The following is a 23657-nucleotide window of genomic DNA, read 5'->3' as shown; positions in this document are numbered from 1 at the left end:
CTGGGTGCTTTAATGGTACACTTCTTTTGTGTTACTCTCACTATAGATAGCAAGAGCCATGGGTTCTGTAGCTTTATACAACATGGTATGGTATTCAGTTGCAACATATGGCACATAAACCCTCGTATAGTTTCACACATTTCTAGATAACTTATAATGCTTAGGTAAAGTAAATAATTCCTAAACAACTAGTTGTTTAGGAAAAAAGTCACAAGAAAAAATTCCTTACATATTCAATAGAGACACATTTTTACATAATTTATTCAGACTACATCTCAGTTGTTATCCCCTCACTTGTATCTTCCCATTCCCTGCTCCCTCCCTCTTTCACCCTACTCCCCTCCCCTAAGTCAGTGACAGAAGGGGACCTCCTCCCCCACCACATGATCACAGCCTAGCAGGTCTCATCCTGGTAGCCTGCTTACCCTTTCTCTGAGTGCTCCCTGACCTCCCCACGAAGGGGAAGTGGTGAAATAGGAGGCACCAGAGGTCATGTCCGAGTCAGTCCCCACTCTCCACACAACTGTGGAGAATGTGCTGTCCATTGGCTAGATCGGAACAGGGATTCTAGGTTTACTGCATGCATTTTCCTTGGTTGATACAGTAGTTTGAGCAGACTTGGTTTTGATAAAATTTGGCCAGTGTGAAGCCCACAGATACAGAAGACCAATTGTATTTTTTAAACGAATCATGATATATTTTTTGAAAGCTTATTTACAACATCTATAATGATTTTCTTATTTCATGGGTATATTCTGGTTCTATATTGACCAACATGGTTGCTACTAGCTACATATGATATTCAAATTGAAATAGAAAATTCTGTTCTCCAATTATCCGGCCACACCACATATCAACTGCTCGTTAGTCAACTGCATTAGTGTCAGTGGCTACCAGGCTAGACAGTAGATATCTTATTTCCAGAACTTGAGTCAAGTTCTATTAGAAACTTCTGGTCAATAGAAAATATCATAGAAACTTTTAATATGCATATATTAGATAAATTAAAGCTGGTCCCTGAAAGAAGTTATATTTGGGCAACTATATTGATTTTAATAAATGGAAAATAAAATTTAGTGTGGTAACTGAATTACTTCAAGTTCTGAATTGTTAGGGTTAATATTAATGAAGAAATATGATTAATTATATGAGTCATGATTCACTTATGTTAACACCATCTCCTTATAATTCAGTAAAAGTTGAAATAAAAGGCAAAAAAGTAATAAAAATGCTAGTGTATCAATATTACATTCTATAATTTGAGCTTCCAATACAGTCATGAGTACAGGCAACAATGTCTGTCCTATTTCTCATGTTCTGTTGCCTAGGATATTATTTATATTGGATAATACCTATATTAATGAATGTTAATTTCTTCAATTATATTATAATGGAAATTATTGTGAATGAGGAAATGGGTTTGAGTTTTTCACTCCTACCTAATATACATGATAGGTCTTCACTTCGTTTTTTTTATAAAGTAACAAAGAAAATCTCTATTCCTCTGACATTGGTGCAATTACTCTAAATCAATTTAGGGCTTAATTAATAAGGGCCATTTTCTCTCCTGGAGGAGAGACTAAGGCATATGAGAATTGAAACATTTTCACCCTATACACAAAGTTCTGATAGCCTAATTGTCTTCAGCGTTCTCGTGGAAGAGGCATCCATATTACTACCTGTGAAGTTCTTTCAGTCACTTCCTCTCCACTCAAGTTTGGGCATACACTGCCGCCACTACCTTCTGGATTTGTCATCACTGTGAATATGCTCATTTGATATATCATAAATTCAAATATATTTCTTTTTTATTTCAACTTCTACCCAACTCACTCTATTTTTCCTATTATACTAGTCTTATTTTGTTTTGATTTTGGTTTGGGTTGTACTTTATGGCTTTTAAAAATCTAGTTTCTAGTTTTCTCTCAAATTGCTCTCTTCTGACTCTACTTTCAATCCTTGTATAGAGCCTCTGTCTCAGCTCATCAGTCATTAAATTCCTCTTGAGTTATTCACTGTTACGCCGCACTCTTGTCTTTTCCAAATCTATTCATATCTAAAGCCCAATCTATAGCTCCTTCAGTGGCTTCTAAATGCTTCAGAACAGATAGACTTAGCAAACTGGTATTGTCACTATTTTTTTTTTATGGCCAACTCTCTTTGCCATCCAGGTCCCTCCAGCTCTCTATGGAGATGAACCCTTATATTCCTGCTCAGCTATGTGCCAGTTCTACATACTTTCATGCCATATCACGTGCACCAACATATTGTTACTGTTCTTGTTGTGAGTCCTGCATTTGAGTGAGTTCTTGGAAATATACAATAGGCATTCAGTCTAAATGAATGAATAGTGCTAGTAACTTGAAAAGTCTTATAACTGAAGATATATGTAGTTACTCTGAGATTTAAGTTTAGCAGAATAAAACACAATGAAGAGGTGTTTTAATGAGATAGAAAAAGAGAGGAGCCAAGAAGTTTCCAATTTTATGTACAGTATTCAGGAGAGGTCTAATTGAGAAGGAGACAGTTGAGTAAAGATAAAGTGACCAACAACTACAAGTACACAAGCCAAAGGAAGCAGTCAAAACAAAGGTCCTACGGAGAAAGCATGATGAGCACGTTTAAGGAAGGAGATCCATGTAGTTGGAGCAGGGTAAATGATGAGAAAGCTGCTAACAGATTAGTTCAAAGAAGCAATGAGATTCAGATTGCACAGACCTTTCTAGCTTTTGTAATGATTTAAGAATTTAAAATAATGGGGTGGGAGGTCCTAAAGAGTGAAGATAGTCTGACTTACTCTGTCTCCTATATTCAGAACTGGAGAGTATAATATTAGTGGTAGAAATTGACACCTGAGGTTACTGAAGAGTTGACAATGATGTTCAGTGGTAGAGCACTTATTTAAGATGTGTAAGGTTCTGGGCTGGATAACAAGCAAGTCAAAACATAAAAAGTCTATTAAATTGATAACTATGGATAGCAGTAACTCAAACCAGAGTAGAAGTGGCAGAAATAGTGAAAAGTTGTAGATCTGAGACATATTTTTAAGACAAAATACAACAGAGTTTCCTGGGGGAATTGGATAAATACAGTGAGACAGATAGGATAAAACAAAACAAAACAACAACAACAACAAAACCTCTCCAATTTTGGCTCACACTGATGGAACTGACCTCTGAGGCGAAAACACTGATAGAGAACAGTGGTATAAAATAGTTTTATGGACACTAAACACTGCATTTTTATTAAAGGTCTAGTCAAGTAGTAAGATACATGGGCCTGGTATCCATAGATGACATCTGGAAAGAAAGATACAAACTTGGGAATTGAATTATATATAACAGTACCAGAAATCACTGAAGCTGGGTGAGTGCAGCAATAACACAGGTGTTGGTAGAACATAGAAACCACAACCACTAGAGCCCCGGAACATCTAACACCAGGAACTCCGAGAAAAGATTAGGAACCAGCCGAGGAGAATGAGGAGAAACAATGTTATAACAGAAGCAGGACGAACAGAACGGATAGGAAGATGAAGACTACAGCCAGCCACTGGCTTTATCAAATACTGAAGAGCAAGTCAACGTTAAGATGGGGGTAAAAACACAAGAACAATTTTACAATAAAATTAGAAGATGTGAATTCAACTCAGTGTACACAGATGGGTTATTAGAAAAAAATGTTTTCAAAGAGCAGAAAAGAAGTAGTTGAAATAACTGGCAAGAGGATTTTTGTTGTTGTGCTTTAAGGTGTATGTTTATGGAAAAATCTAGAAGATAACATATAGGAACAATCATCTACACACTTATGAATTCATAAGGAATTAAGGCAGGAATAGACAGGAGAATATAAATGAAGCTTAGTGTGTTAATAGTCTGATATTATAAAATGAAATATATTTTGTACATGGAATAGAGAGAGAGTGGTCTCAAAGGAACAACCAAATGACAGATGGTCAGTCCACTGGAAAGCCCATCCACAATGACCAAGGGTTAAAGTCAGAAGGCCCCAGTTTGCAAACTACAGAAGCAGCAGTAGATTTGAAGGAGAGATGGTTTCTATTACAGCAGGAAGGTAAATGGTCTTTTTAATATGAATGTCTCCCATAGAGCTGTGTTTGAACACAGGCCTCTAGTGGATGGTGCTAATGGGGAAGGCTACAGAACCTTCAAGAGGTAGAGTGTTGCTAGGAGGCTAGGAGCAGGCCACTGTGGGCTAGCAGTGAAGTGGGGGTGTGGTCTTACTTCCCGTTCTCTTTCCGTTTCTACACTGCCAGTGCAAATCTGATGGGCAGCCCTCATACTCTGCTGCTATGCTCTCCTCACCAAGATGAGCTACAAACTAAAATATGCCCTAGGTTCTCCCCCAGGTTCCTTTATCTGGGTGTTTCATCACAGCAACAGAGGCGACAGATAAGGAAAGATAAGGAAAATTCAGAAATAGGACAGTGAAAGAGTTTGCTGATGATGGATCATGAATTGCTAAGGCACAGAAAGATTTTCATAATTGCCAGAGGCAGAGACAGGAGTCAGGAAAGAAGAGGCTATAGACTATATTGTTGACTCTTAAGGAACTAGATGCCAAGAAATGAGGGATGATGTGGGAGTCTGAGGATCCTCACTGTGAGGAATACAAAACAAGATGAAAATCATACTAAGATTGATCCTTGTGGACTCAAGAAAGACAGTGGCAGTGAAGCTGTGATCCGAGGCTGGGTTATTCATGGTATGTGTGGATCTCCCCTCTAGAGAGAAGACACCCGCCTCCATCTGGAGCTTCCTTGTGGCCTTATTGATGGAACTGACAGTGCCGAGGCTGGCTTTTCAGGGCATTCATGTGACCCTTGCACACATGGATTTCTGATTAAACAGCTGAAAGGTAAAAGCTTCCCTTGCCTTGGAGGAGAGTAAGCTAGTTATTCATAGCAAATGTTGAGTTTACTTACATCTGTGTTGCAAGAGCGGTATCGTTTCCTTTCCCCAAGGCAGTATTTTCCACCTCCTGAAGGTCTAGAAGACAACATTGTTTAACATGTGATTATAATATATATCAGTCCACACAAAGGCTACATATATTGCTTGATGAAAACATCAAAGTTTACTTTAAAATATCACAAAAGGTGGCATTATATCAATTATTAACATAATCATGATGATAACTGTTAACAATGAGTATGGTTATTCAACATGAAATTAAGACAGCATATATAAATAATTCATAAGACTTAAAAGTTATGATTTGTATTCTTAGAAAAATGTAATTATTATATTTAATTATAGTATAATACTCAGTTCAATAGAAATAACTTTTAACAACTTATTTATAATAAAAATCCATTTAAATTGAATTTAATAAAACCTATAATCTTTTCTTTCATGTAGGAAGCAAAGAGATAACAGTTAATGACTTCCTTGGAATAGATCCAGCTCAGAGTAAATAATGCAAAACTACATTTTTATCTTCTTTCAACATAACATTTAAAACATTGAATTAAAAAATAAGGTGGCTTTGTATTTGTAGCATTATATTACTTCCAAAGTAATGAAATATATAATATCAATTATTTTCTTTCATAAATTAATTTTAAAATTATTGAGAATTAGGAAAAGACATACGCCATCATTCAGAAATACGATTGTCGCGTTAAAACCATCTTCCTCTTTGAAAGAGGTCCAGGTCATTCCCTTACATACCCATGTTCATTAATTTATCATAAGGGTTCATATTGTGGCATACTAGTTTATAGCAGCTTATGCTGAATTTAGGCTAATTATGCTTGGCCTTGCTCTAAAAGGGATCAGTGCACTGGTATCAGTGGATTTGGAATATATTTTGAAGACCAATGAATTGAACAACTTGAAAAACTTGAAAGAAATGGACTATGAGGTCAAAACAAGGTTGTTGACATGGTGGCAGTCATGGCTAGTTTATAAATTGTAACAGGGGGGCTAGAAAGTGAGAAGATAAAATTTAGAACTATTGTAAAAAACAATTATTAGATTAAAAATAACAGAAATGAGGCATTTTAAGAAAGCCAAAAGACCTGGGTTAAAAAAATAAATAAACTAGACCATCTTTTATCCAGATGAGGGTTGGGGTGGGGTGGTAGAGATGGTATAACATCACTCTTCAGCAAAGACTAGTCAGCAGAAAAGGTCCCCAGCCTCAGCTCTAGACACAATGGTTGTGTAGCCAGCTGCAGCCAAGGAGTCTTAGACAGAATAGGGAAAAGTAAACACAAGTAACAGTCCACTTGTATATTGGTATGATGGAGAAGAAATCGAGCTGGCAAAGAATACTGAGGGCTGGTCTTGCCCCACGAGGACTCTGGCTGGAGAAAAGAGTAGTGGGAGAGGGGCAGGCTGACCTGCGTGGAACAGCCCTGCGAGAAAAGTGGCTGTGGGAGATATCAATGAGAACATGTGAACAGAAACCACGTTAACACATGAGCAGTATTGTCTTCATTGTGATTTGTGCTGTGAAGCTTTCTCATTGGTCCTTTTAATTGTTGTGTGGCTGTAATAATGTTATGCGACGTGTGAAAAGCCCTTCTTTTTTCCTGGGAATAATGGTAATGTAGCAAAAACCAGGCAAGGATTCATCCATAATTCAGTAGTTTTCAGAGGAGGAGCTAGATATCGAGCTATTCTAGATAGACATTGCTTTTCTATTTTAAAGGTTTGGGAACTTGTTTTCTTTCTTCCTCTTTTCTTTCTTTCCTCCTTTCTAATTCTTACTTAGACAATAAGGGGAAAGGAAGAACAAGAAAGTCTCTCTCACAGCTCCACCGCTTTCCTGGACCATTGCTTGTTCTGAAGACAAGCTTTGCTGGAGAAACGTTTTTACAGATAACATGCGAAACCACAGCTCTGAATCAGTTCCACCTGTGTCTTTTTGTTGGCTCCGGCTTACTTTAGCTACTTACGCTGGACTGTCACAGTGTCTCAGGGATGAGGAGACGCCTCCTCCGCAGGTTCGGCTGCACTCGCCCCACAACGACCAGGAACCCCAGCCCCCATCTACGCTCTGGGGCCAAGTGCCAAAAGGAACACAATCTCCCTGATAGCACCACTGTAAAATTGCACAGGAAACACAGATTTAGCTTTGAGGCAGATACAGCTATGAAAAGAGAAGCCCGTAGTATTTCATAAAAGCCAGGTAACGACCAATTTTAAGCATCAGCAATCTCAAAAATACAGAACAGGTTTTTAATTGTTTTGGGGCAATGGTAAAGGTGCCTGTGATTTGCAAACTATCTTTAGCTGCTCAGATTTATAGTCTCCAACGTGTACCAGTGTAAAAGCCCTGACTTTGGCAGTTTTTCTTTGTTTCTCTTCCTTCAGACTTGTAGTGTTTCTCATTATAGAGTTAGCTATAGGCCTCAAAATCATTTTTAGATATTGCGGTAATTTCTTTTTAAAAAATCTTTATATTCCACTATTATTAGACTTGTGGAATGATAACACAGTACGGAAAGTTCCCTAGTAAGGAGTCTTTATGATGGCAATTGCTCATTCTTTAAAAAAATGAAAGAAAGAAATTGGTTGAAGCTACAATAGTAAAAGATTGCTTTGTGACATTTCATCCAGGAGCAGGGCAGACATAATAAAAGCAATGCCAAGACACTAGGGACAGGGAGAAAACAAAGCCCTTACACACATTAACTAGCCGTGTGTAAGGCTCCTGTATGAACATGCCTAACAGAACTCTGCTCAGCTTTACCCTGGGCAATAACCACACACACTGCATCTAAGGAGAGAGGCAGGACCTATTTATCAGAAAGCAGACATCACATAATCAGCTCATAACTCTAGGATGACAAACCTTATTTACAGTATATAGCAAAATAAAAGTGTTATTTTAAACAAAGCATTTGCAGATTTTTGTTGGTGCATTTCCCTAAACTATCAAATAGGAACAAATCAAACTTATGACATGAAAGTGATATGACTTACGGATACTAATAGGCAATGGTTTTAGAGTTAAGTAATAAATTCAACCTTATGATAAAATGTGGGACAGTTAGAAATTACTCATTTCATTATCCTAATTACATGACCAAGTTTGTTGGGTTTACCTCTAAGACCCACTGAGAATTCTCTCACTTTCACCTTACTGCTGCCACCCCAGACAACAACTGGTAGACAGAGTGGTTCCTCACTTGCTGGTTCTGCCTCCATCTTTCCCTACTAGAATTTATTTCCCAGAAATAATTCAAACATGGCTTTTAAAGACATAGCATCACATGCTGTCATTATTTTGCTTAAAATACGTCCATGTTTTTCCCTATCCCTTAACCCTAGACTTGCTGATGGAGTCCTTAGAGCCATTCTTTGGCCTCCTCTCCTTCGAAAGCAACAGCCACACTGCCTCTTCTTTCCCCCTCCCCCTCCCTCCCTCCCTGTCTTCCTTGCTCTAAACTTGTTCCCTCACTAGCACATTTTCTTACCTTTCAGGTGGCATTCTCCTAGCAACTGGCCCCACAGATCAAACAGAGTGCCGTGTGCCTACTAGGTTGTCGACATTGAGCCATGTCCCTAGTACTTTTCATGCATTAATTAGTCAAGATAGGTCCTTGCCACATAGCCCAGGCTGACCCTAAGTGCTGGAATCCCAGGGCTGTGCCATCACACTTAGCTTCCAGCTCTACGCAGATGCCTTCTGGTCGTTTAGCCTCAGATCAAAAGCAACCTTTTCCAGGACTATCCACCAACCTTTCTTGCCCTAGTGTCTTCCTTTCCATAGTGGAACAGCACTTACACCCTCCCTTTCAATTCTCTTACCATTTGAAACTACTTTCATTATCTTACAAATTTCTTCTTTGTCCACTCCCCTCTTTAGAATGCAAGAACCTTGAGAATATCACATTGCCACTGTTAATTTGTAAACTCCTGTTCCTCAGACTAGCCACATTTTAAGGATGCCATAGCAACATGTAGCAATGTATTAGATGGAAGAGGGGAAAGCATTTCTGTGATCACAGGTGCCCTGTTGAATGCCTCCAGTACGACTTGGTATCTAGCATATATGCAAAAATTATATGAATTATTATAGCTATATCATTGAATCTTGTGTCACATTTTAGTCACTGTATGTCAGAAAGGAGCCAGAAAAGATGAAGGAAGACAAGCTCATATTTTTTCTTTGTCATATCAGACTTCCTTGAGAATATATATGATTTGTAGAGAAATGTTTTACTTTTTAAATTTTTCTTGGGATAAAAGAATAGTGAGGGACATAAAAATACTGAAAGATATAAATTCCAAAGTATTTAACATTATTATTATATATGCTCACAAAATAGAGGGCAGTGAGAGCATCACATAAATTCTCTTGTTTTCCTTTTGAACTTTATTTTGGTCTAGAGTGGAACTCAGTGGTAGAACAGATGGTTAACATCCAAAGATATAGGTTCAATCCCCAGCATATATGCATACAAATTTTAAAACAATTTTAATTAGCACACAAAATTGACTTTTCATGGTAACATTTTCATATATGTATGGAAATATATATACATATATATTCTTATTTGACACCAGTTCTCCCAAGTTCTCTTCCCACAAAGAATTTATCTTTCTTCTTGCATGCCATAATTTTCATTACCCTCTTTTGTTTTCCACCCCAAAATGTATATAAGTAAACATCTTAAAGTAAAAGATAAATGCATTATTTAATTTATAAAATGCAGCTCAATTGTCATCAATTTTGGGGAACGTTGGAGGCATAAGTGTTTTAGAGACAGGATCTCATGTAGAACAGAATAGCCTTGAATTTGTTGTGTAGCCAAGACTTACTTTGGCTTTCTGATGCTCTATACCTAGCTTCCTCATTATTAATTAACACTCACACAATCATAGTATTCCATAAATAGTTTTCTAGAAGACATTTAATGTATAAATAATATTTTTATAATTAGTCAATGGGGTAATAAAATGTTGATAACACAAAGCTAAATAACAACTGTAAAATATCAGATACCTCATATCTACCAAGACTGGTCTCCAATTTGATGACTAGTTAACTTAGGCAACTAGCTTACAAGTTATCAACTTCAACATGTAAAGGAAGCATTATATTACTATTCTCGGGTCTCATTGTAGCAATGTTTTAGGCTCCAAAGCAAGTTACCTGTTTTCTTAACTATAAAATGGGAACTCATTTTAGTTCTTGACTCCAAAATATGAGTTAGAATTAGAAAATTTTACAAATTGGCCCAATGCAGGCATATGCTAAAACAGTCCTAATTTGTTTACTATATCACTTACTATTGAATTACTACATTGCATAATTATATAACTCTACAGTATTTATACATGAGTTTTTGTCTTTGGGGACTATTGAGACAATCTTACTTTGTAGCCAGAAAGGACTAGAATTAACTTTGTAGCTCAGCGTGGCCCAGGATTCATGATAATCTTCCTACTTTAGCCTCCCAGGTGCTAGAGTTATAGGTGTGAGCCACAGTGCTTGGCATTTTTTTCCTTTTACAGAGAACAATTTTAGGGTGTAATTATAGAATATCTTGTTATAAACAGAACTGAATCAAATTAGCATATGGAATAAGAGAACTCTAAAGAAATCCTAAAAATTCAAAAGAAGTGATATTGGTGGTTTAATACAGAACCTCGTCAGATCAGACTCACAGAGGGCTAAAGCACCACACTATGAAAAGTCCGATCTTCCCTCTGAGTAGGCGTGTGACTGCTCAGGCAGAAGCTCAGCCCCAGTTCCCAAATCAGAACTTGCCATCCACACTATTCACAATTCTAGGGCATTTGGAAAAATTATTTTTCCTCACTCCATGTGTTTACTTGGTGTCCAGTCAAAACATATTACATTCTACCTCAGGTGAATTAAGAATAAGGTTGCAAATGCCTTGCCATATATCCAGTGCTTTAAAATGCATATAATAATCTCTTTCTAATCCAGACCTATTTTCCCATGCAACAATATTAGGGATCAGTGTCACTTATAGGTAAACCCAAATGTTGGCCTATATCTCTAATTGAGTCTTATAGAATCATTAAATGAATCTTCTGGCAATAAACCAAATGTTTGAAACCTCTGTGGTGATGAACAGGGATTATAAGGATTGGATTTTTATCATCCTCAATATCCTGTTCAGTAACAATGCCAACACTACTACTGAAGTTCATACAAATAAATCCTTATTTACTATTTCATCAAATGCAGCATCCCTGATTCTTACCCAAGGGGTTATTGCTAATACTATATCCAAGTAAAGTGCTTTGGCTGAAAGCTACACTGACTGATATGTAGGAGACTGACCCATGGACACACAGTACCAGCACACCGTCTGGGCTCATCAGATTTCCCCCTTTAGTTAATGCTACTGTCCCTGAGCACATCCATTCAGACCATATGGTTCTTATTCAGTCTGTGAATGGCTTATTCAGGCAAACATCCAATGGCTGTAATAGCAATGTCAGACCCCCCAGGACTCACACAAAGATCAGCTTTTAATTTTTTGGCCATATTTCTTATTCCATCTGCTAAATGTGCATGGAACAGTTGTGGAACATTTGTGGAACCGCGCCTCCAGGCAAGGATCCCACAACTTTTGCAGCCAGAGTTTGACAAGATCATCATAGATCCAATCCTGTGGCTATGTCTATGCCACTCAAGTGATACTTTTAACTCCGCCCTTTAAAAAAAAAGTATCCGGACAACTATGAGCAGCTTTGGTTTTATCCGCTGGCTTGGCTGGCTAGATTGGGTAATAGCTTACTTCTTATTCTTTTGATGAGAATAGTTTTGAAACTCAAGGTTAAGATCATAATTTGTGGATAAGCCACTCGCACCTCTGAAGCCATCCATGCTGTGTGGCACCTACTGCTGCTGGTTATGATGCAAGCCTGGCACATAACAATGCTAAGCAATGATGCTGGAAAAAGCTCACTCCCATCTCATTATCTCATTCCATCTATTAAGTAGGTAAATGTTTGTTTGTTCTTCTCTGAAGGATCCCATTGTTTATGAACTTTCATATAAGAGCATATTTATTTATTTATTTATTGTTTTTTAAATTTTATTAATTTATTCATATTACATCTCGATTGTTAGCCCTTCCCCTGTTTCCTCCCATTCTTCCCTCCCTCCCACTTCTCTTCTTCTCCCCTCCCCTATGTCTGTGACTGAGGAAGACCTCCTCCCCCTATATATGCTCTTAGAATATCAAGTCTCTTCTTGGTAACTTGTTATCCTTCCTCTGAGTGCCACCAGGTCTCCCCATCCAGGGGACATGGTCAGAAAAGGGGCACCAGAATTCATGTGAGAGTCAGATCTCACTCTCCACTCAACGGTGGAGAATATCCTGTTCGTCGGCTAGGTCTTGGTAGGGGTTCGAAGCTTACTGCCTATATTCTCCTTGGCTGGTGCCTTAGTTTGAGGAGGACCCCAGGATTCAGATCTGCCTGTAGGTTTCCAGGACCCTGTGGGTCCAACTATTTCCTCTTTCTTCCATGCTACTCTTACCTAAAGTCTCAATCGGATGTCCTCTCCTCTGACTCATTTTCTTGGTAAGTAAAGATTTTCATGGTACATATCCCTTGGACTAGTGTTTTGATATAAGTGAGTATATACCGTTTGTCTCTTTTTGCTTCTGGGTGAATTCACTCATTATGATAATTTCTAGATCAATCCATTTGTCCACAAATTTCGGGAATTCCTCGATTTTTAATAGCTGAGTAGTATTCCATCGTGTAAATATGCCACAGTTTCTTAGTCCATTCTTCTACTGAGGGACACTTAGGCTGTTTCTATGTTCTGGCTATTATGTATAAAGCAGCTATGAACATGGTTGAGCATATGTCCCTGTTATGTGGTAGGGCATTTTCTGGGTATATTCCAAGGAGTGGGATGGCTGGGTCTTGAGGAAGCCCTATTCCCATTTTTCTGAGAAAGCGTCGGATAGATTTCCAAAGTGGCTGTACTAGTTTGCGTTCCCACCAGCAATGAAGGAGTGTTCCTCTAAGAGCATATTATTAGCTTAGCATTCTGCCCACATTGACTTCTTGTCTTGATTTCTTACCAATCAATTGAGCGTTACATGTTGGTAAATGAGAAATCCATTTACTGGAGTAAAATATATTGTCACTGCCTAACTCATGCTTAGTGGTCTACTTCATTTCTGTAGAAATGCAATACTGCTTTTTCCAGAATGTATAATTCCTTATCAGAAGATATATTAAAATGGGAGGACTTCAGCTATAGATTAGAAAGGCCAGTGTTGGAGCCTCAGCTATGGTATGAAAATGCTCTGTAGTGTCTTTCTTCATCTGTAAAATAATGTTAAAACAGTACCTGTTTCACTGGGGTTTTGTCAGCACAAAAATGGCAACATGTATCTGGCATAGTATAATTGCTCTTAAAATAGTATCACTGCCATCAGCATTATTGGAAATGTCACCTATATTTACATGGCTAGTTTAGATTAGCCATAAGGTTGATCCGGTCAATTGAAATTTCCACTTTAATTTTGCCACTAAGATTTTGCATGGCTTTTCTTTTTTCAGTTTAAATTCCAAGTTCCCATTTAATTTCTAAATAAACATTTAACTTCCAAATAAAAGCTCTAAGTATAAAATTTGTATTTAGCAACAGTAAACATATATCACTTTTAATAACAAAATTTCATAGAAATCAATAGTAAATATAGTTAATGACTAAAACGTATTGCTTTTTATTTTGCTTTAAAATGCAGGTTAATCTAGTTCTCTGAAATATTTACAAAAATTCAAAGTTTGTGTGTGTGCATGTGTGTGTGAGTGTGTATGTGTGTGTGTGTTTCATACTTGCCACGTACTTCATACATAACAAGTACAGTGTTATTTCACAGGGTTACCTTCAGCATACCCTCACTTTTAAATTTTATATTGAATAGTGTCTCATTACATTGCCCAGGCTAGGTTAGAATCCACAGTTCCCACGCCTCACAAATAATGACAGTTACTGCCATGTGCCATCACACTTAATAAATTCAGGGGGTTTTTTGTGGGCACTTTGAAGGCCTTTTAAATTGTTTTCTTCTATTATTGTCCTTCTGGGAACCTGCATTTGGGTTTTCCCCCCATAGGTTCATTCATTTTAATATTTCTTAGTGCCAGTCCTAAAACTATCCATCTTCCATGCTTCTGGAAAATGACTAAGATTTGCTTTACATATTAGCTTCAGGTGGTGACATCCACTATATTGACCTTATGATAACACATTGTTGTGTTGTGGATAAAGTTGGCCTCTTGGTTCACAACCATTGCTGCACTTAAATGGTTCCTAAGTAGTTATTTTGTGGAGGAATGTCATGAGCTGATAAGGGCTGAAGAAACTGTCTAAGGCACTCCCAGCATGGAGCACTTGAAGCCATGGCATTACTCACTGCAAATCCTTATACTAAAGTTATATAGGCTTCATCTGAAGAAAGGGTTTTAGGATCTGAAAGTCTACTAAATTAAGAATGTAAGACTTAGCCAAGCTAGGGTCGCACACACCTTTAATCCCAGCACTTGAGAAGCAGAGGCAGGCAGATCTCCGTGAGTTCAAGGCCAGCCTGATCTACAGAGCTAGTTACAGAACAGTCAAGGCTATACAAACAAACCCTATCTTTGAAAAACAAAACAAAACAAATTGTAAGCCTTTAGGAATCAAATGTATTTTCCCTAATTTATTAACATGATCTTATATCTACTTATTGTTATTCATTCTTAAATATAATTCTAACTATTTATTTAAATAAACACAAATTCAATATTGTCGCTTTAATCTTGCAAATGTTTTCTGAGTCTCTTCCAAGTTTGTAATTTCTAAGAGCCGTTCAGTCTTTATCACATATATGCAGATAGTTCTACGACTCGTTAGTTAGGGGCCTGCTATGGAGCACAGCACAAAAAGACACCAAAATGTGTTTGCCACATAAGTGATTAGTGACATCGAGCCATGTATGTTCAAACAGCCAGTACTCATAGTATCATTATTAATATTTGGAGTGATTAACTTCTAGAATGCTTGTAGGAAGGCTCTGAGGTGTTTACTCCCTGTCTCTTTTTGCAGTACCGGGGTCAACGTACCTAAGGTCTTATGAATGCTAGGCAAATATTCTATCACTGAGTCACATCTCTAGGTCATGGATATTTAAAAAAATAGTTTTCTGCTTAAAAAATAAAGTAAAACAAAAACCTATCAGGCCTATTGCTAGTGTTATTCTAGAAGAAGAGAAACTGCGATCCAGGCCAGACGGTGAAAAGAACAGCCAATCAGGGAACGGCTAATAAAGCTACAGATTCCCACTGCGGCTTCCTGCTTCACTTGTACATTTCAGTGCAGATGGATGTAAATTGCTACTTGTCCTTGACAAGGGCTGACAGGTCCAGAATAAACCTAGACTGTTGTTTCAAGAATGCGGTTCCTAATATTTTCTATTACTTCAATGAAAAAAGGAGAAAGAATTTTTGTAGTGTATGAAGGTCTCTGTATTTTTATTGGCTACTTATAAATTTTGGGGGAAAAATCCCTAATCCTTTAAAATGGCCTTACCAATTCTTATATTTAGCATAATTTACCAACATTTCCAAGCCCAGCATGGAAAAGCCATCAACATGGCACTAGGTCAGGGGTCCTGAATGAAGCCCTCAGCAGGAATTAATAAACTGTGACAGCTGCCCGAAAACTTTCATTCTTTTTATTTAAATATCCCACTGCAAGCTTAAATTCAGTGTGAGCTTTGTTGAAAGTAGCCCAGCTCACATGGAAGAAGGCAGAACAGAGAAGAGGTGACAAGTGCTAGTTATAAATTCAGTCCATAGAATAAATTCTAGAATTTATGTATATAACAATTCCAGAGAATTTTGGTAGCAAGATAGAACTATTTTTTAAAATCTGTTTGAACAAGTCTTTTTTTCTCCTGTGGTGCTGAAGATTGAGCCCAGACCTTTATACAGTTTAGGAAAATGCCCTAGCATTTCGGCTATATCCCTAACCCTGCATAAACAATCCTGAGAGAAGATTTCCTTTAAATCAAGCTCACAAAAACTAAGATTAGCTATCCACAATTTCCATGTTCAGTAAATTTTATTATTTTTTATTTAAACTTTATTAATTTATTCAGATTACAACTCAACTGCCATCCCATCACTTGTATCCTCCCATTCCTCCCTCCCTCCCGCCTTCACCCTATTCCCCTCCCCTAGGTCTATGACCAAGGGGGACCTCCTCCCCCACTATATGGTCATAGGCTATATTATTCTTTTTTATATCAAGCTGGCACAGAAAGGTAGCTCCTTTTAATTTCATAAGGCACATTAGTATGTAGATACAAAGATAAGACAATTACTACTTGCTTAGAAACATATAATTTCAAAGTACATTCAGATGCTAATTAAGAATTAATATGTATTTTCAGTGTGTGGGCATCAGCACCAGAAACTGATCAGTTTAATCTATGTTGTCAAACAGCTAATGAGTCACGGGTACTTACCCCTTTCTCAATATTCCCAGTCTGACATAATGTCCCTTCAGCAGCTGGGATACTGTTGGTGACACAGCGGTTGCTTTTGCTGAGGCACCAGAGCTCTCTACACACTTCCTAGGAAAGAAGGCAATAGCAAGTTGATCAGGAATAGAGGGTAAAGCCGTGTGCGTTTGCTGCCTAGCTCACACTCAGTCTCTCATTATCACTTGCTGCTGTTGATAGAGAGCATAGGGTGGAGGTCTTCCAGGGGCTACGTAACTTATGTAGCAGGATCATTTAAAGTTGGTCTAACTCTTGTTTTAGCAGATAAAGGGAGTCTTATTGTTTAATACTGATGGGAAGCTCTTCATAATAGTATATAGACCTTTCATTAGTATGGAAGAAAACAATGCTCAGAGCATCCATTAGTAAAACATAGGATTTACTTGAGTTATAGAAACATTATTTTCTAAAAGCACCTTTGAAAATCTCTACCCAAAGCAGCAGATTACTAAGATAATTTTCTTCATAGTTGTGATGTCAAGAATGACAATACAGCTTTCTTCAGTGTTTGAAAGACTGATTTCTGCAGCTAACAGGAGCTTGTTGCCGTAGTGGCTTCCTGAAGATTGTCATTTTGCTTGGGGATTGACTTAACACACATGACTACGTGAAGCAAAGACTGCAGAACAACACTGGGAACTCCAGCTGAACCGTTACAGTAGTCACAGACATCACTGGACACTTTACCAGCACAATACACAACTGGCATTTCATCTTGAGTAAGAAGTTCTAGAATATGGGAAACATACTTAGATAGACCAGTTTCCTTTACACATGAATACTCATTTCTGGAGCTTTTAAGCTGTAAAGAAGTTAACTGCAGGCTGAAGGTTTTGTATCTCTTGAGAAATTTATATATAACAAACATCATACGTGTCAAATTACTTTTCCTAAATGAAATACTTAGTGACAGGTACAGTGAGTGGATGGAGATAATGATTTCCCCTCAGCTCAGCCCTGGATCTACACTTTTCTTGCACGTGTTCATCATTCCTGACAGAAGTTCAAGTTTATTACATTAGTTTCATGACTTCTCTGGGCGAATAAATCATTGCCTCTGTGCTAGGGTTTCCTCTAGTATCTTAAATTTCACTTTGGGAAGACTCAGGGAAGTCTGGTACTCTGCTAGTCCTCAAGTTTAAGGAAAGAGAAAGAAATTATCAACAGCGTCTCTAAGTAACATTTATAGTGAGTCACAGTACACAAGAGTGAAAATTTGAGGTGGAACCTTTAATTTCAGGGGGTCAACTACAAGCAGAAGGAAGATTGCCTGGTAATAAAAAAAATAGTGACAGCAATAGTTCCCTTCCATTTGTAAATATTTTTTATTGAGAATCTACCACACATCAGACATACTACTAGCATAATGAATAAAGGCTTTCACATAAACTCACAGGCACCAGGCAAACTGATGTATTTAATTTCTCTGATAAAACTAAAGGAAAAATATCAGTATGTCAGTATTGCCGTGGCACTTTCTTTCCTACAAGTATATCTAATGCACTGCTTGCAAGCACGGTGCCCAGGGAGGCCAGAAAAGGGCATCAGATCCATAGAAACTAGTGTTCCAGACCGTTGTGAGCCTCTTGTGTAGGTGCTGGAATAGAAATCTGGGTTCTCTAAAGAGCTGCCACTTCCCTTCACTACTGAGCCATCTCTCTAGGCCTGACACCATTTTCTATTTTAATGGACCATCATCATTTCTAAAGTTTTATTCTTTTTTCTTCATTGATGTAAATCAGAGACTAAAAGGCAGGAGGCAGAATCTGTGTGCTTAAAGCATGACTTGCAAACTGTTCGTTTGACAAAAATTAAAGTTGACAACCCAGTCTTACTCTGCTGATTTTGGGAGAGAAAATGTTCTTGTCTACGAACCCCTGAAAGGTTGTCCAATACTGACTGTCTGTAAGGTGTTAGCAAATGTTTGTTTAGATGTATTTGTGTGCTTGTCCGTACTGTGAATCCAATTTCTTTTTTGACATAGTTCCTTAATTAATTATCTAAATAAATAATTGCTTTCTTTATTTTCTGAACACATATGTGATTTATCCTCATTTTAAGCACTTTAACTGAATATACACTTCTAAGCTCGCATTAATGGTACCTCAGCATTTGAAGATATTATTAATTCTCTTCAGTCTAATGCTGTATTTTGAAAGTCATTTTTATTGCTTCCAAGAATTTGGAGATTTATTAAAGTGCTATTTCTCTACTGTAACTGTTGTTTGTTTTGCTTTTTTAATCTACTTCAGATTCGTGCTGAGAATTTGTACCTTTCTTTGATCCTGGTTTCCTTAACACATCTCTGTCTTACCCCTGGCTATGCCTATTCAGCGTAAATTGGATCTTCTTAACCACACGTCTCTTACCTCTCTGTCAAAGTTTTCAGATTTCTTTCTTTTGATACAATGGTGGTTGGCTTCAATTTGGGCAATTTGCCTATATTGTTATTACTCATATTCAGTCCTCTTCAGTGACTGTATTTCTATCTGCCCTCATGCCACAGCTTCTGAGTTATAGAAGTGCAGTCAAACGCATTTGCTTCTGTCACATACTCTGAGGTGTTCACTCAGAACTGATCTATTTGCTCTGTATCAGGTAGTTGATACAAGAGTTTTGCTTTGTTCTCTTGTGAGGTACAAGCTAGTGCTCCAGGTTTCCCAAGCAAGTTATCTTTCTCCCAAAAAAACATTTGCTCAACTAAACCCTGCTGGTATTCGCCACCACCACCCCCAGCATCCCAATCTGCTAGTCCTTGGGTGTCTAAGCCATGCTTCGCACTGCAGGTCCTTCCTACAGATGAAGGTCTGTAAGGGCATTGCATGCAATAGAGATCACTTCAATAAAAACTGAGGCTTGAACTCACTTAACAACCTGTTTTTTAAAAATTAACATAAGGTGAGTGGTAATGTGGCTACTGCCCATCCCACAGCCCTCTGCAGTTAACTCAGTAAGCTTATCATTAAACATTAATATAAAAACGTGTGTCTTTCCACTGTTTTTTCACCTACACCCATGACTTCAGTAGAATCTAGGTTCTAGAAATAAAGCTATCAAGCTATGTACCGATGAAGGAAGCTCTTTCTATGGAATTTTCAAGTTGTCCTGTAGGTCTTTATAGGTCTCATGGGCTTTCTCTAATTATGAGAAAGCTTGCCTGCTACCTTGAAATCATAATCTAAGATAATGAATAATTTTCCAGTTTGAGGGAAACCTTAACCTTTATTCTATGTTGGGTCCTTGGTAGTAATTGTACAACAGTCTCAGTGTCATCTTTGTCCTTTCAGTAGCATTCTCAACATCTGTTTGAAAGAAAGATAGTCAAGGAATGGAGCAAAGCCCTGAGAAGTCAGTAAGGATCATCAACAAAAAGAAATTGAAAACCTACATGTGCTAACCCTATGGCCTAGCCTAGGTCTAGGGAGCTAAAGAAAAAGGGTTAATGCATCCCCACTTAGCTCCTAAAGAGCTTAAGCCCACTAAGTAGGTAATACAAATGAAAGAGATTCCAGAGGGAATCAAACAAACAAACAAACAAGATTTACAACTTCTACTTAAATAATCACTAATTTGGAGGGCTTTTAAAGGTAACTAAATGGTTATACAAGTGAAAGGAGACCAGGAAGACCCATAGTGAATGTAAAAAGCACTGGCCTTTAGCTTACATAGCACTCTAAAACTGGGGTTTTTCTTTGAACTTGGGAAATATAAATATCACAGCAACCTTCCAATAATTATATGTCAAGTAAACATATATGTTTGGATTCCAGAGACCATCGAGATACTACAATATTTCATACTATCTTAAGATATCTAAAGAAACAACTCTATTTCTCTCAATACAACCATTACATATTTAATACCTTAAAACTTAATCTATAAACCTTCTGCTTTAGAAGTCAAAGATTACTGTGAGTTTTGAAACTGTTTTGTAGAGAATAAAAAATAGCATTTATCTTTAAAAGTAAAGTACAAAGCAAAACAAAAAAATTTTCGTAAACTTTTCTTATATTTATTTCTCAATATACCTTTTACTATTTCAGTAATACTATCTTCCAATTTCTCTGCATCTATTTTTTAAAAGTTATTCAGATAGCCAACAATATTTTTAAACTACTAATAAAGTCACTTGCATTTATATGAATGATTCTTAATGACAGAGTGATAGTTACTTGAATCTTAATTTGTAGTGATAAAATAATAAGCAAAAGGAATAAGGTATAAAAGCATTAAAAACTGTAGTCTGTAGACAGTAAGACCCTGTTACTGAAGACAACAAACATTCTGGATACAGAACACAGAGAAATCAAGCTGGAACTAAGCTGGAAGTCTCCCTGCTGGCTAGCACCCACAGTGCTCGAAGATGCTACACAAGTTATTGGGGGTGGTAAGTAGAAAACTCATCCAAAATCACCGAGAGACATGAGCCCAGTTAAGAACCCAGTCAGCTAGCAATAGTAACTTGCCAGGCAAGACAGGCTCTCGGTGTTACATGGCATAATTTTTCTGAGGGTAAACAGCTGCTTCCTTATTGAACCTAAGTCCCACAGTATGGGAGAAATGCATAGCTGGCCAAGAATGTTGTTATAAGCCTCTAAAATGAGCTGGGAACTGTTATGAATGCAAGTTATGCAGATTCCAGCAGGGTAGGCAGCAGTAAACAAAATGAAAATAAATATTATATTAGAAAGTAATAAATACTAATAAGAAATAAGCAAGGAAATATTATAGGATTTATGCATGTGAATGTCTATACATGAATAAGTAGCCAGGTGCGATGGTGTACACCTATAATCCCAGCACTTAAGGAGGCAGAGGCAAGCAAAGCTCTATGAGTTCAAGGCCAGCCTGGTTTTTTACAAAGTGAGTCCAGAATAGCCAAGTTTATACAGAGATATCCTGTCTCAAAACAAAACAATACCCAAAAAACCAAAACATGAATAAGTTTAGATAAAGTAATCAAGGAAGGCATCATTTAACTAACAAGTAATCAGATAAACAAAATAATAAATGAAATTTAATAACACAGTGTGACTCAGAATTAGGGGGAGGAATTTTTGTGTAGAGAATGATCAAAGAGCAGGCCTGTCTCAAGAGAAATTCCTCTTGCATCGAGTGAAAGGTGAAGTTGAGTAAATATGTAACTTAGAATCTTCCTGTGCTCTCAAAGCACAAAAAGTTCACCTTCTACTATTGTAGCAGCTGTTCTCAAACAGAACCACAAATGACAAATATTCCAAGAAGAAATGGGAACATGTATTGAATATCTACCATGTGCCCAGCAAATGAAAGGTCCATGGAATCTTGTCATATGTTCTTGCTATCTGAAGTTTATAAGACAATTTGGGTGTTGCTCACTTCAAGAATGAGTCAAATTTACTGATGGTCAACTTGTCATTATAGGTAATATTGAACAGTGAACATATTTTTTATTTAAAATACTCTCTTAAAAATATTATGTCCCAAGCCAGGCAGTGGTTGTGCATATCTTTAATCCCAGCACTTGGGAGGCAGAGGCAGGCGTATCTCTGTGAGTTTGAAGCCAGCCTGGACTACAGATGGAGTTCCAGGACAGCCAGAGCTGTTACACAGAGAAACTCTGTCTTGAAAAAATATGTATATCAGCAAAATTTTTTTTTCTGGAGACAGTGGTTCTGTTGTTTTATTTGTATTGTCCTTTTGCTAAGAAGCACCTAAGGCATCCTTAGAGTCAGAGTTGGCAGATATATAAAAGTAATACAATAATGACCTAACTTTATATTCTGCACTTCTGTACTTGCATCTTATCTTACACACACACACACACACACACACACACACACACACACACACACACACACAGGCCAGACAGGAGTAAATTCTCACCATGCAGGTTCCAGATTAAACCCACGTCCTCAGGTTTGGCAGTAAGCGCCTTTACTCACTGAATCAAACATTTAGCTGGCCCCCTAACTGTTTTTAATAACAGAAAATAAGACTGAAGCGTAGTTAGCAGAGCATCTACTTGGTCTACACATGACCCTGAATTTGGCCCCAGCACCACATAAACTGAGTATGATGCCAGATATCTATCATCCCAGTAATTGAGAGGAGCAGGGAGAAGACTAAGGAGAAGTTCAGGGTCATCCATAACTACATAGCAAGTTGAAGGCCAGCCTGAGCTACATGAGATGCTATCGATGGTGGTGGTGGTGGTGGTCGTGGTGGTGGTCGTGGTGGTAAGAAATGTCATCATCCTATATTCTAAGACTTCACTATTTCTATTTTCAGACATTTGAGAATGTATGTCCCCAAACAGTAACTTCAGAGATTACTTCTCTCCCAAAAGGCAGGGATAAGATGAAGAGTTTTGAGAATGGTGCTTCAGGAATGAGACATCATCTAGTGAAAACTGAGCAAGTGTTCTCTAAAACAAAATACATCTACAATCTTTATCTTATTGACAGAATTACAATACATAGAAGCAACACAGGTGACAGACTCAAGTCTTTATAAAGCTTTTAATCTTGGAATGCACAAATCTATCAGAGATCAAGAATTCTAACTGGAAGTTTATAATGGAACATAAAAAGATTATAAGAAATCTATATAATATATGTATTAATGAAACCAGTATTTTGCTACAAAACAAAGTAACCAGGGCTTATAACAAAATATAAGAAACTATGTCTATAAATGCTAATGCTTTCACTAAACTTTCTGATTTATTTTGGTTACAGAAATTTATATAAGTACAACACAGAAAGAATAAAAAAAGCAAAAAATGCAGTTTCAAAATTAGTATTTATCTCATTTCTATCAGCTTGGAATGAATGAGATTTCCAGATTAAGTGAGAAGAATCAAATCAAATTTTAAATTAATTTGTTTTTCAAAAAGATATATCTTTAAATCTCATAAGTATAATATTATTATGTCTAATAATATTATTATTTAATTGTAAATTATTATTATTATCATCTACCATAGAAGTTTATGGATGGAGTTCAAACATAGCTTCCAAAAAAAAGTAAAATGAGGCAATCTCATTAGCTAGTACAAAAATGAGGCACACTGAGATTGGTGTTGCAAAGCATCTCCCATCTCATTTGATCACTGAGTACATGTAGTGACTGTGATTAATGTTTGAGT

At 37.3% G+C, this 23657-nt stretch overlaps 1 protein-coding gene across 1 annotated transcript in view; it reads right to left on the bottom strand.

The window, feature by feature from the left end:
* Adamts6 (ADAM metallopeptidase with thrombospondin type 1 motif 6) overlaps positions 1-23657 on the bottom strand; it is a 255251-nt gene that overhangs the window by 114122 nt on the left and 117472 nt on the right. Inside the window, exons 12-14 of the mRNA XM_051172597.1 lie at positions 16493-16600; positions 6926-7071; positions 4946-5009 (exon numbers count right to left, since the gene is read on the bottom strand). Coding sequence (XP_051028554.1) covers positions 4946-5009; positions 6926-7071; positions 16493-16600 — 318 coding nt within the window. The remainder of the gene's footprint in view (positions 1-4945; positions 5010-6925; positions 7072-16492; positions 16601-23657) is intronic.

Source organism: Acomys russatus, chromosome 30 (genome assembly GCF_903995435.1).
Source record: "Acomys russatus chromosome 30, mAcoRus1.1, whole genome shotgun sequence".
NCBI lineage: Eukaryota > Metazoa > Chordata > Mammalia > Rodentia > Muridae > Acomys > Acomys russatus.
Note: the sequence above shows the minus strand (reverse complement) of the source record. Positions and strands in the feature narration are given on the sequence as shown.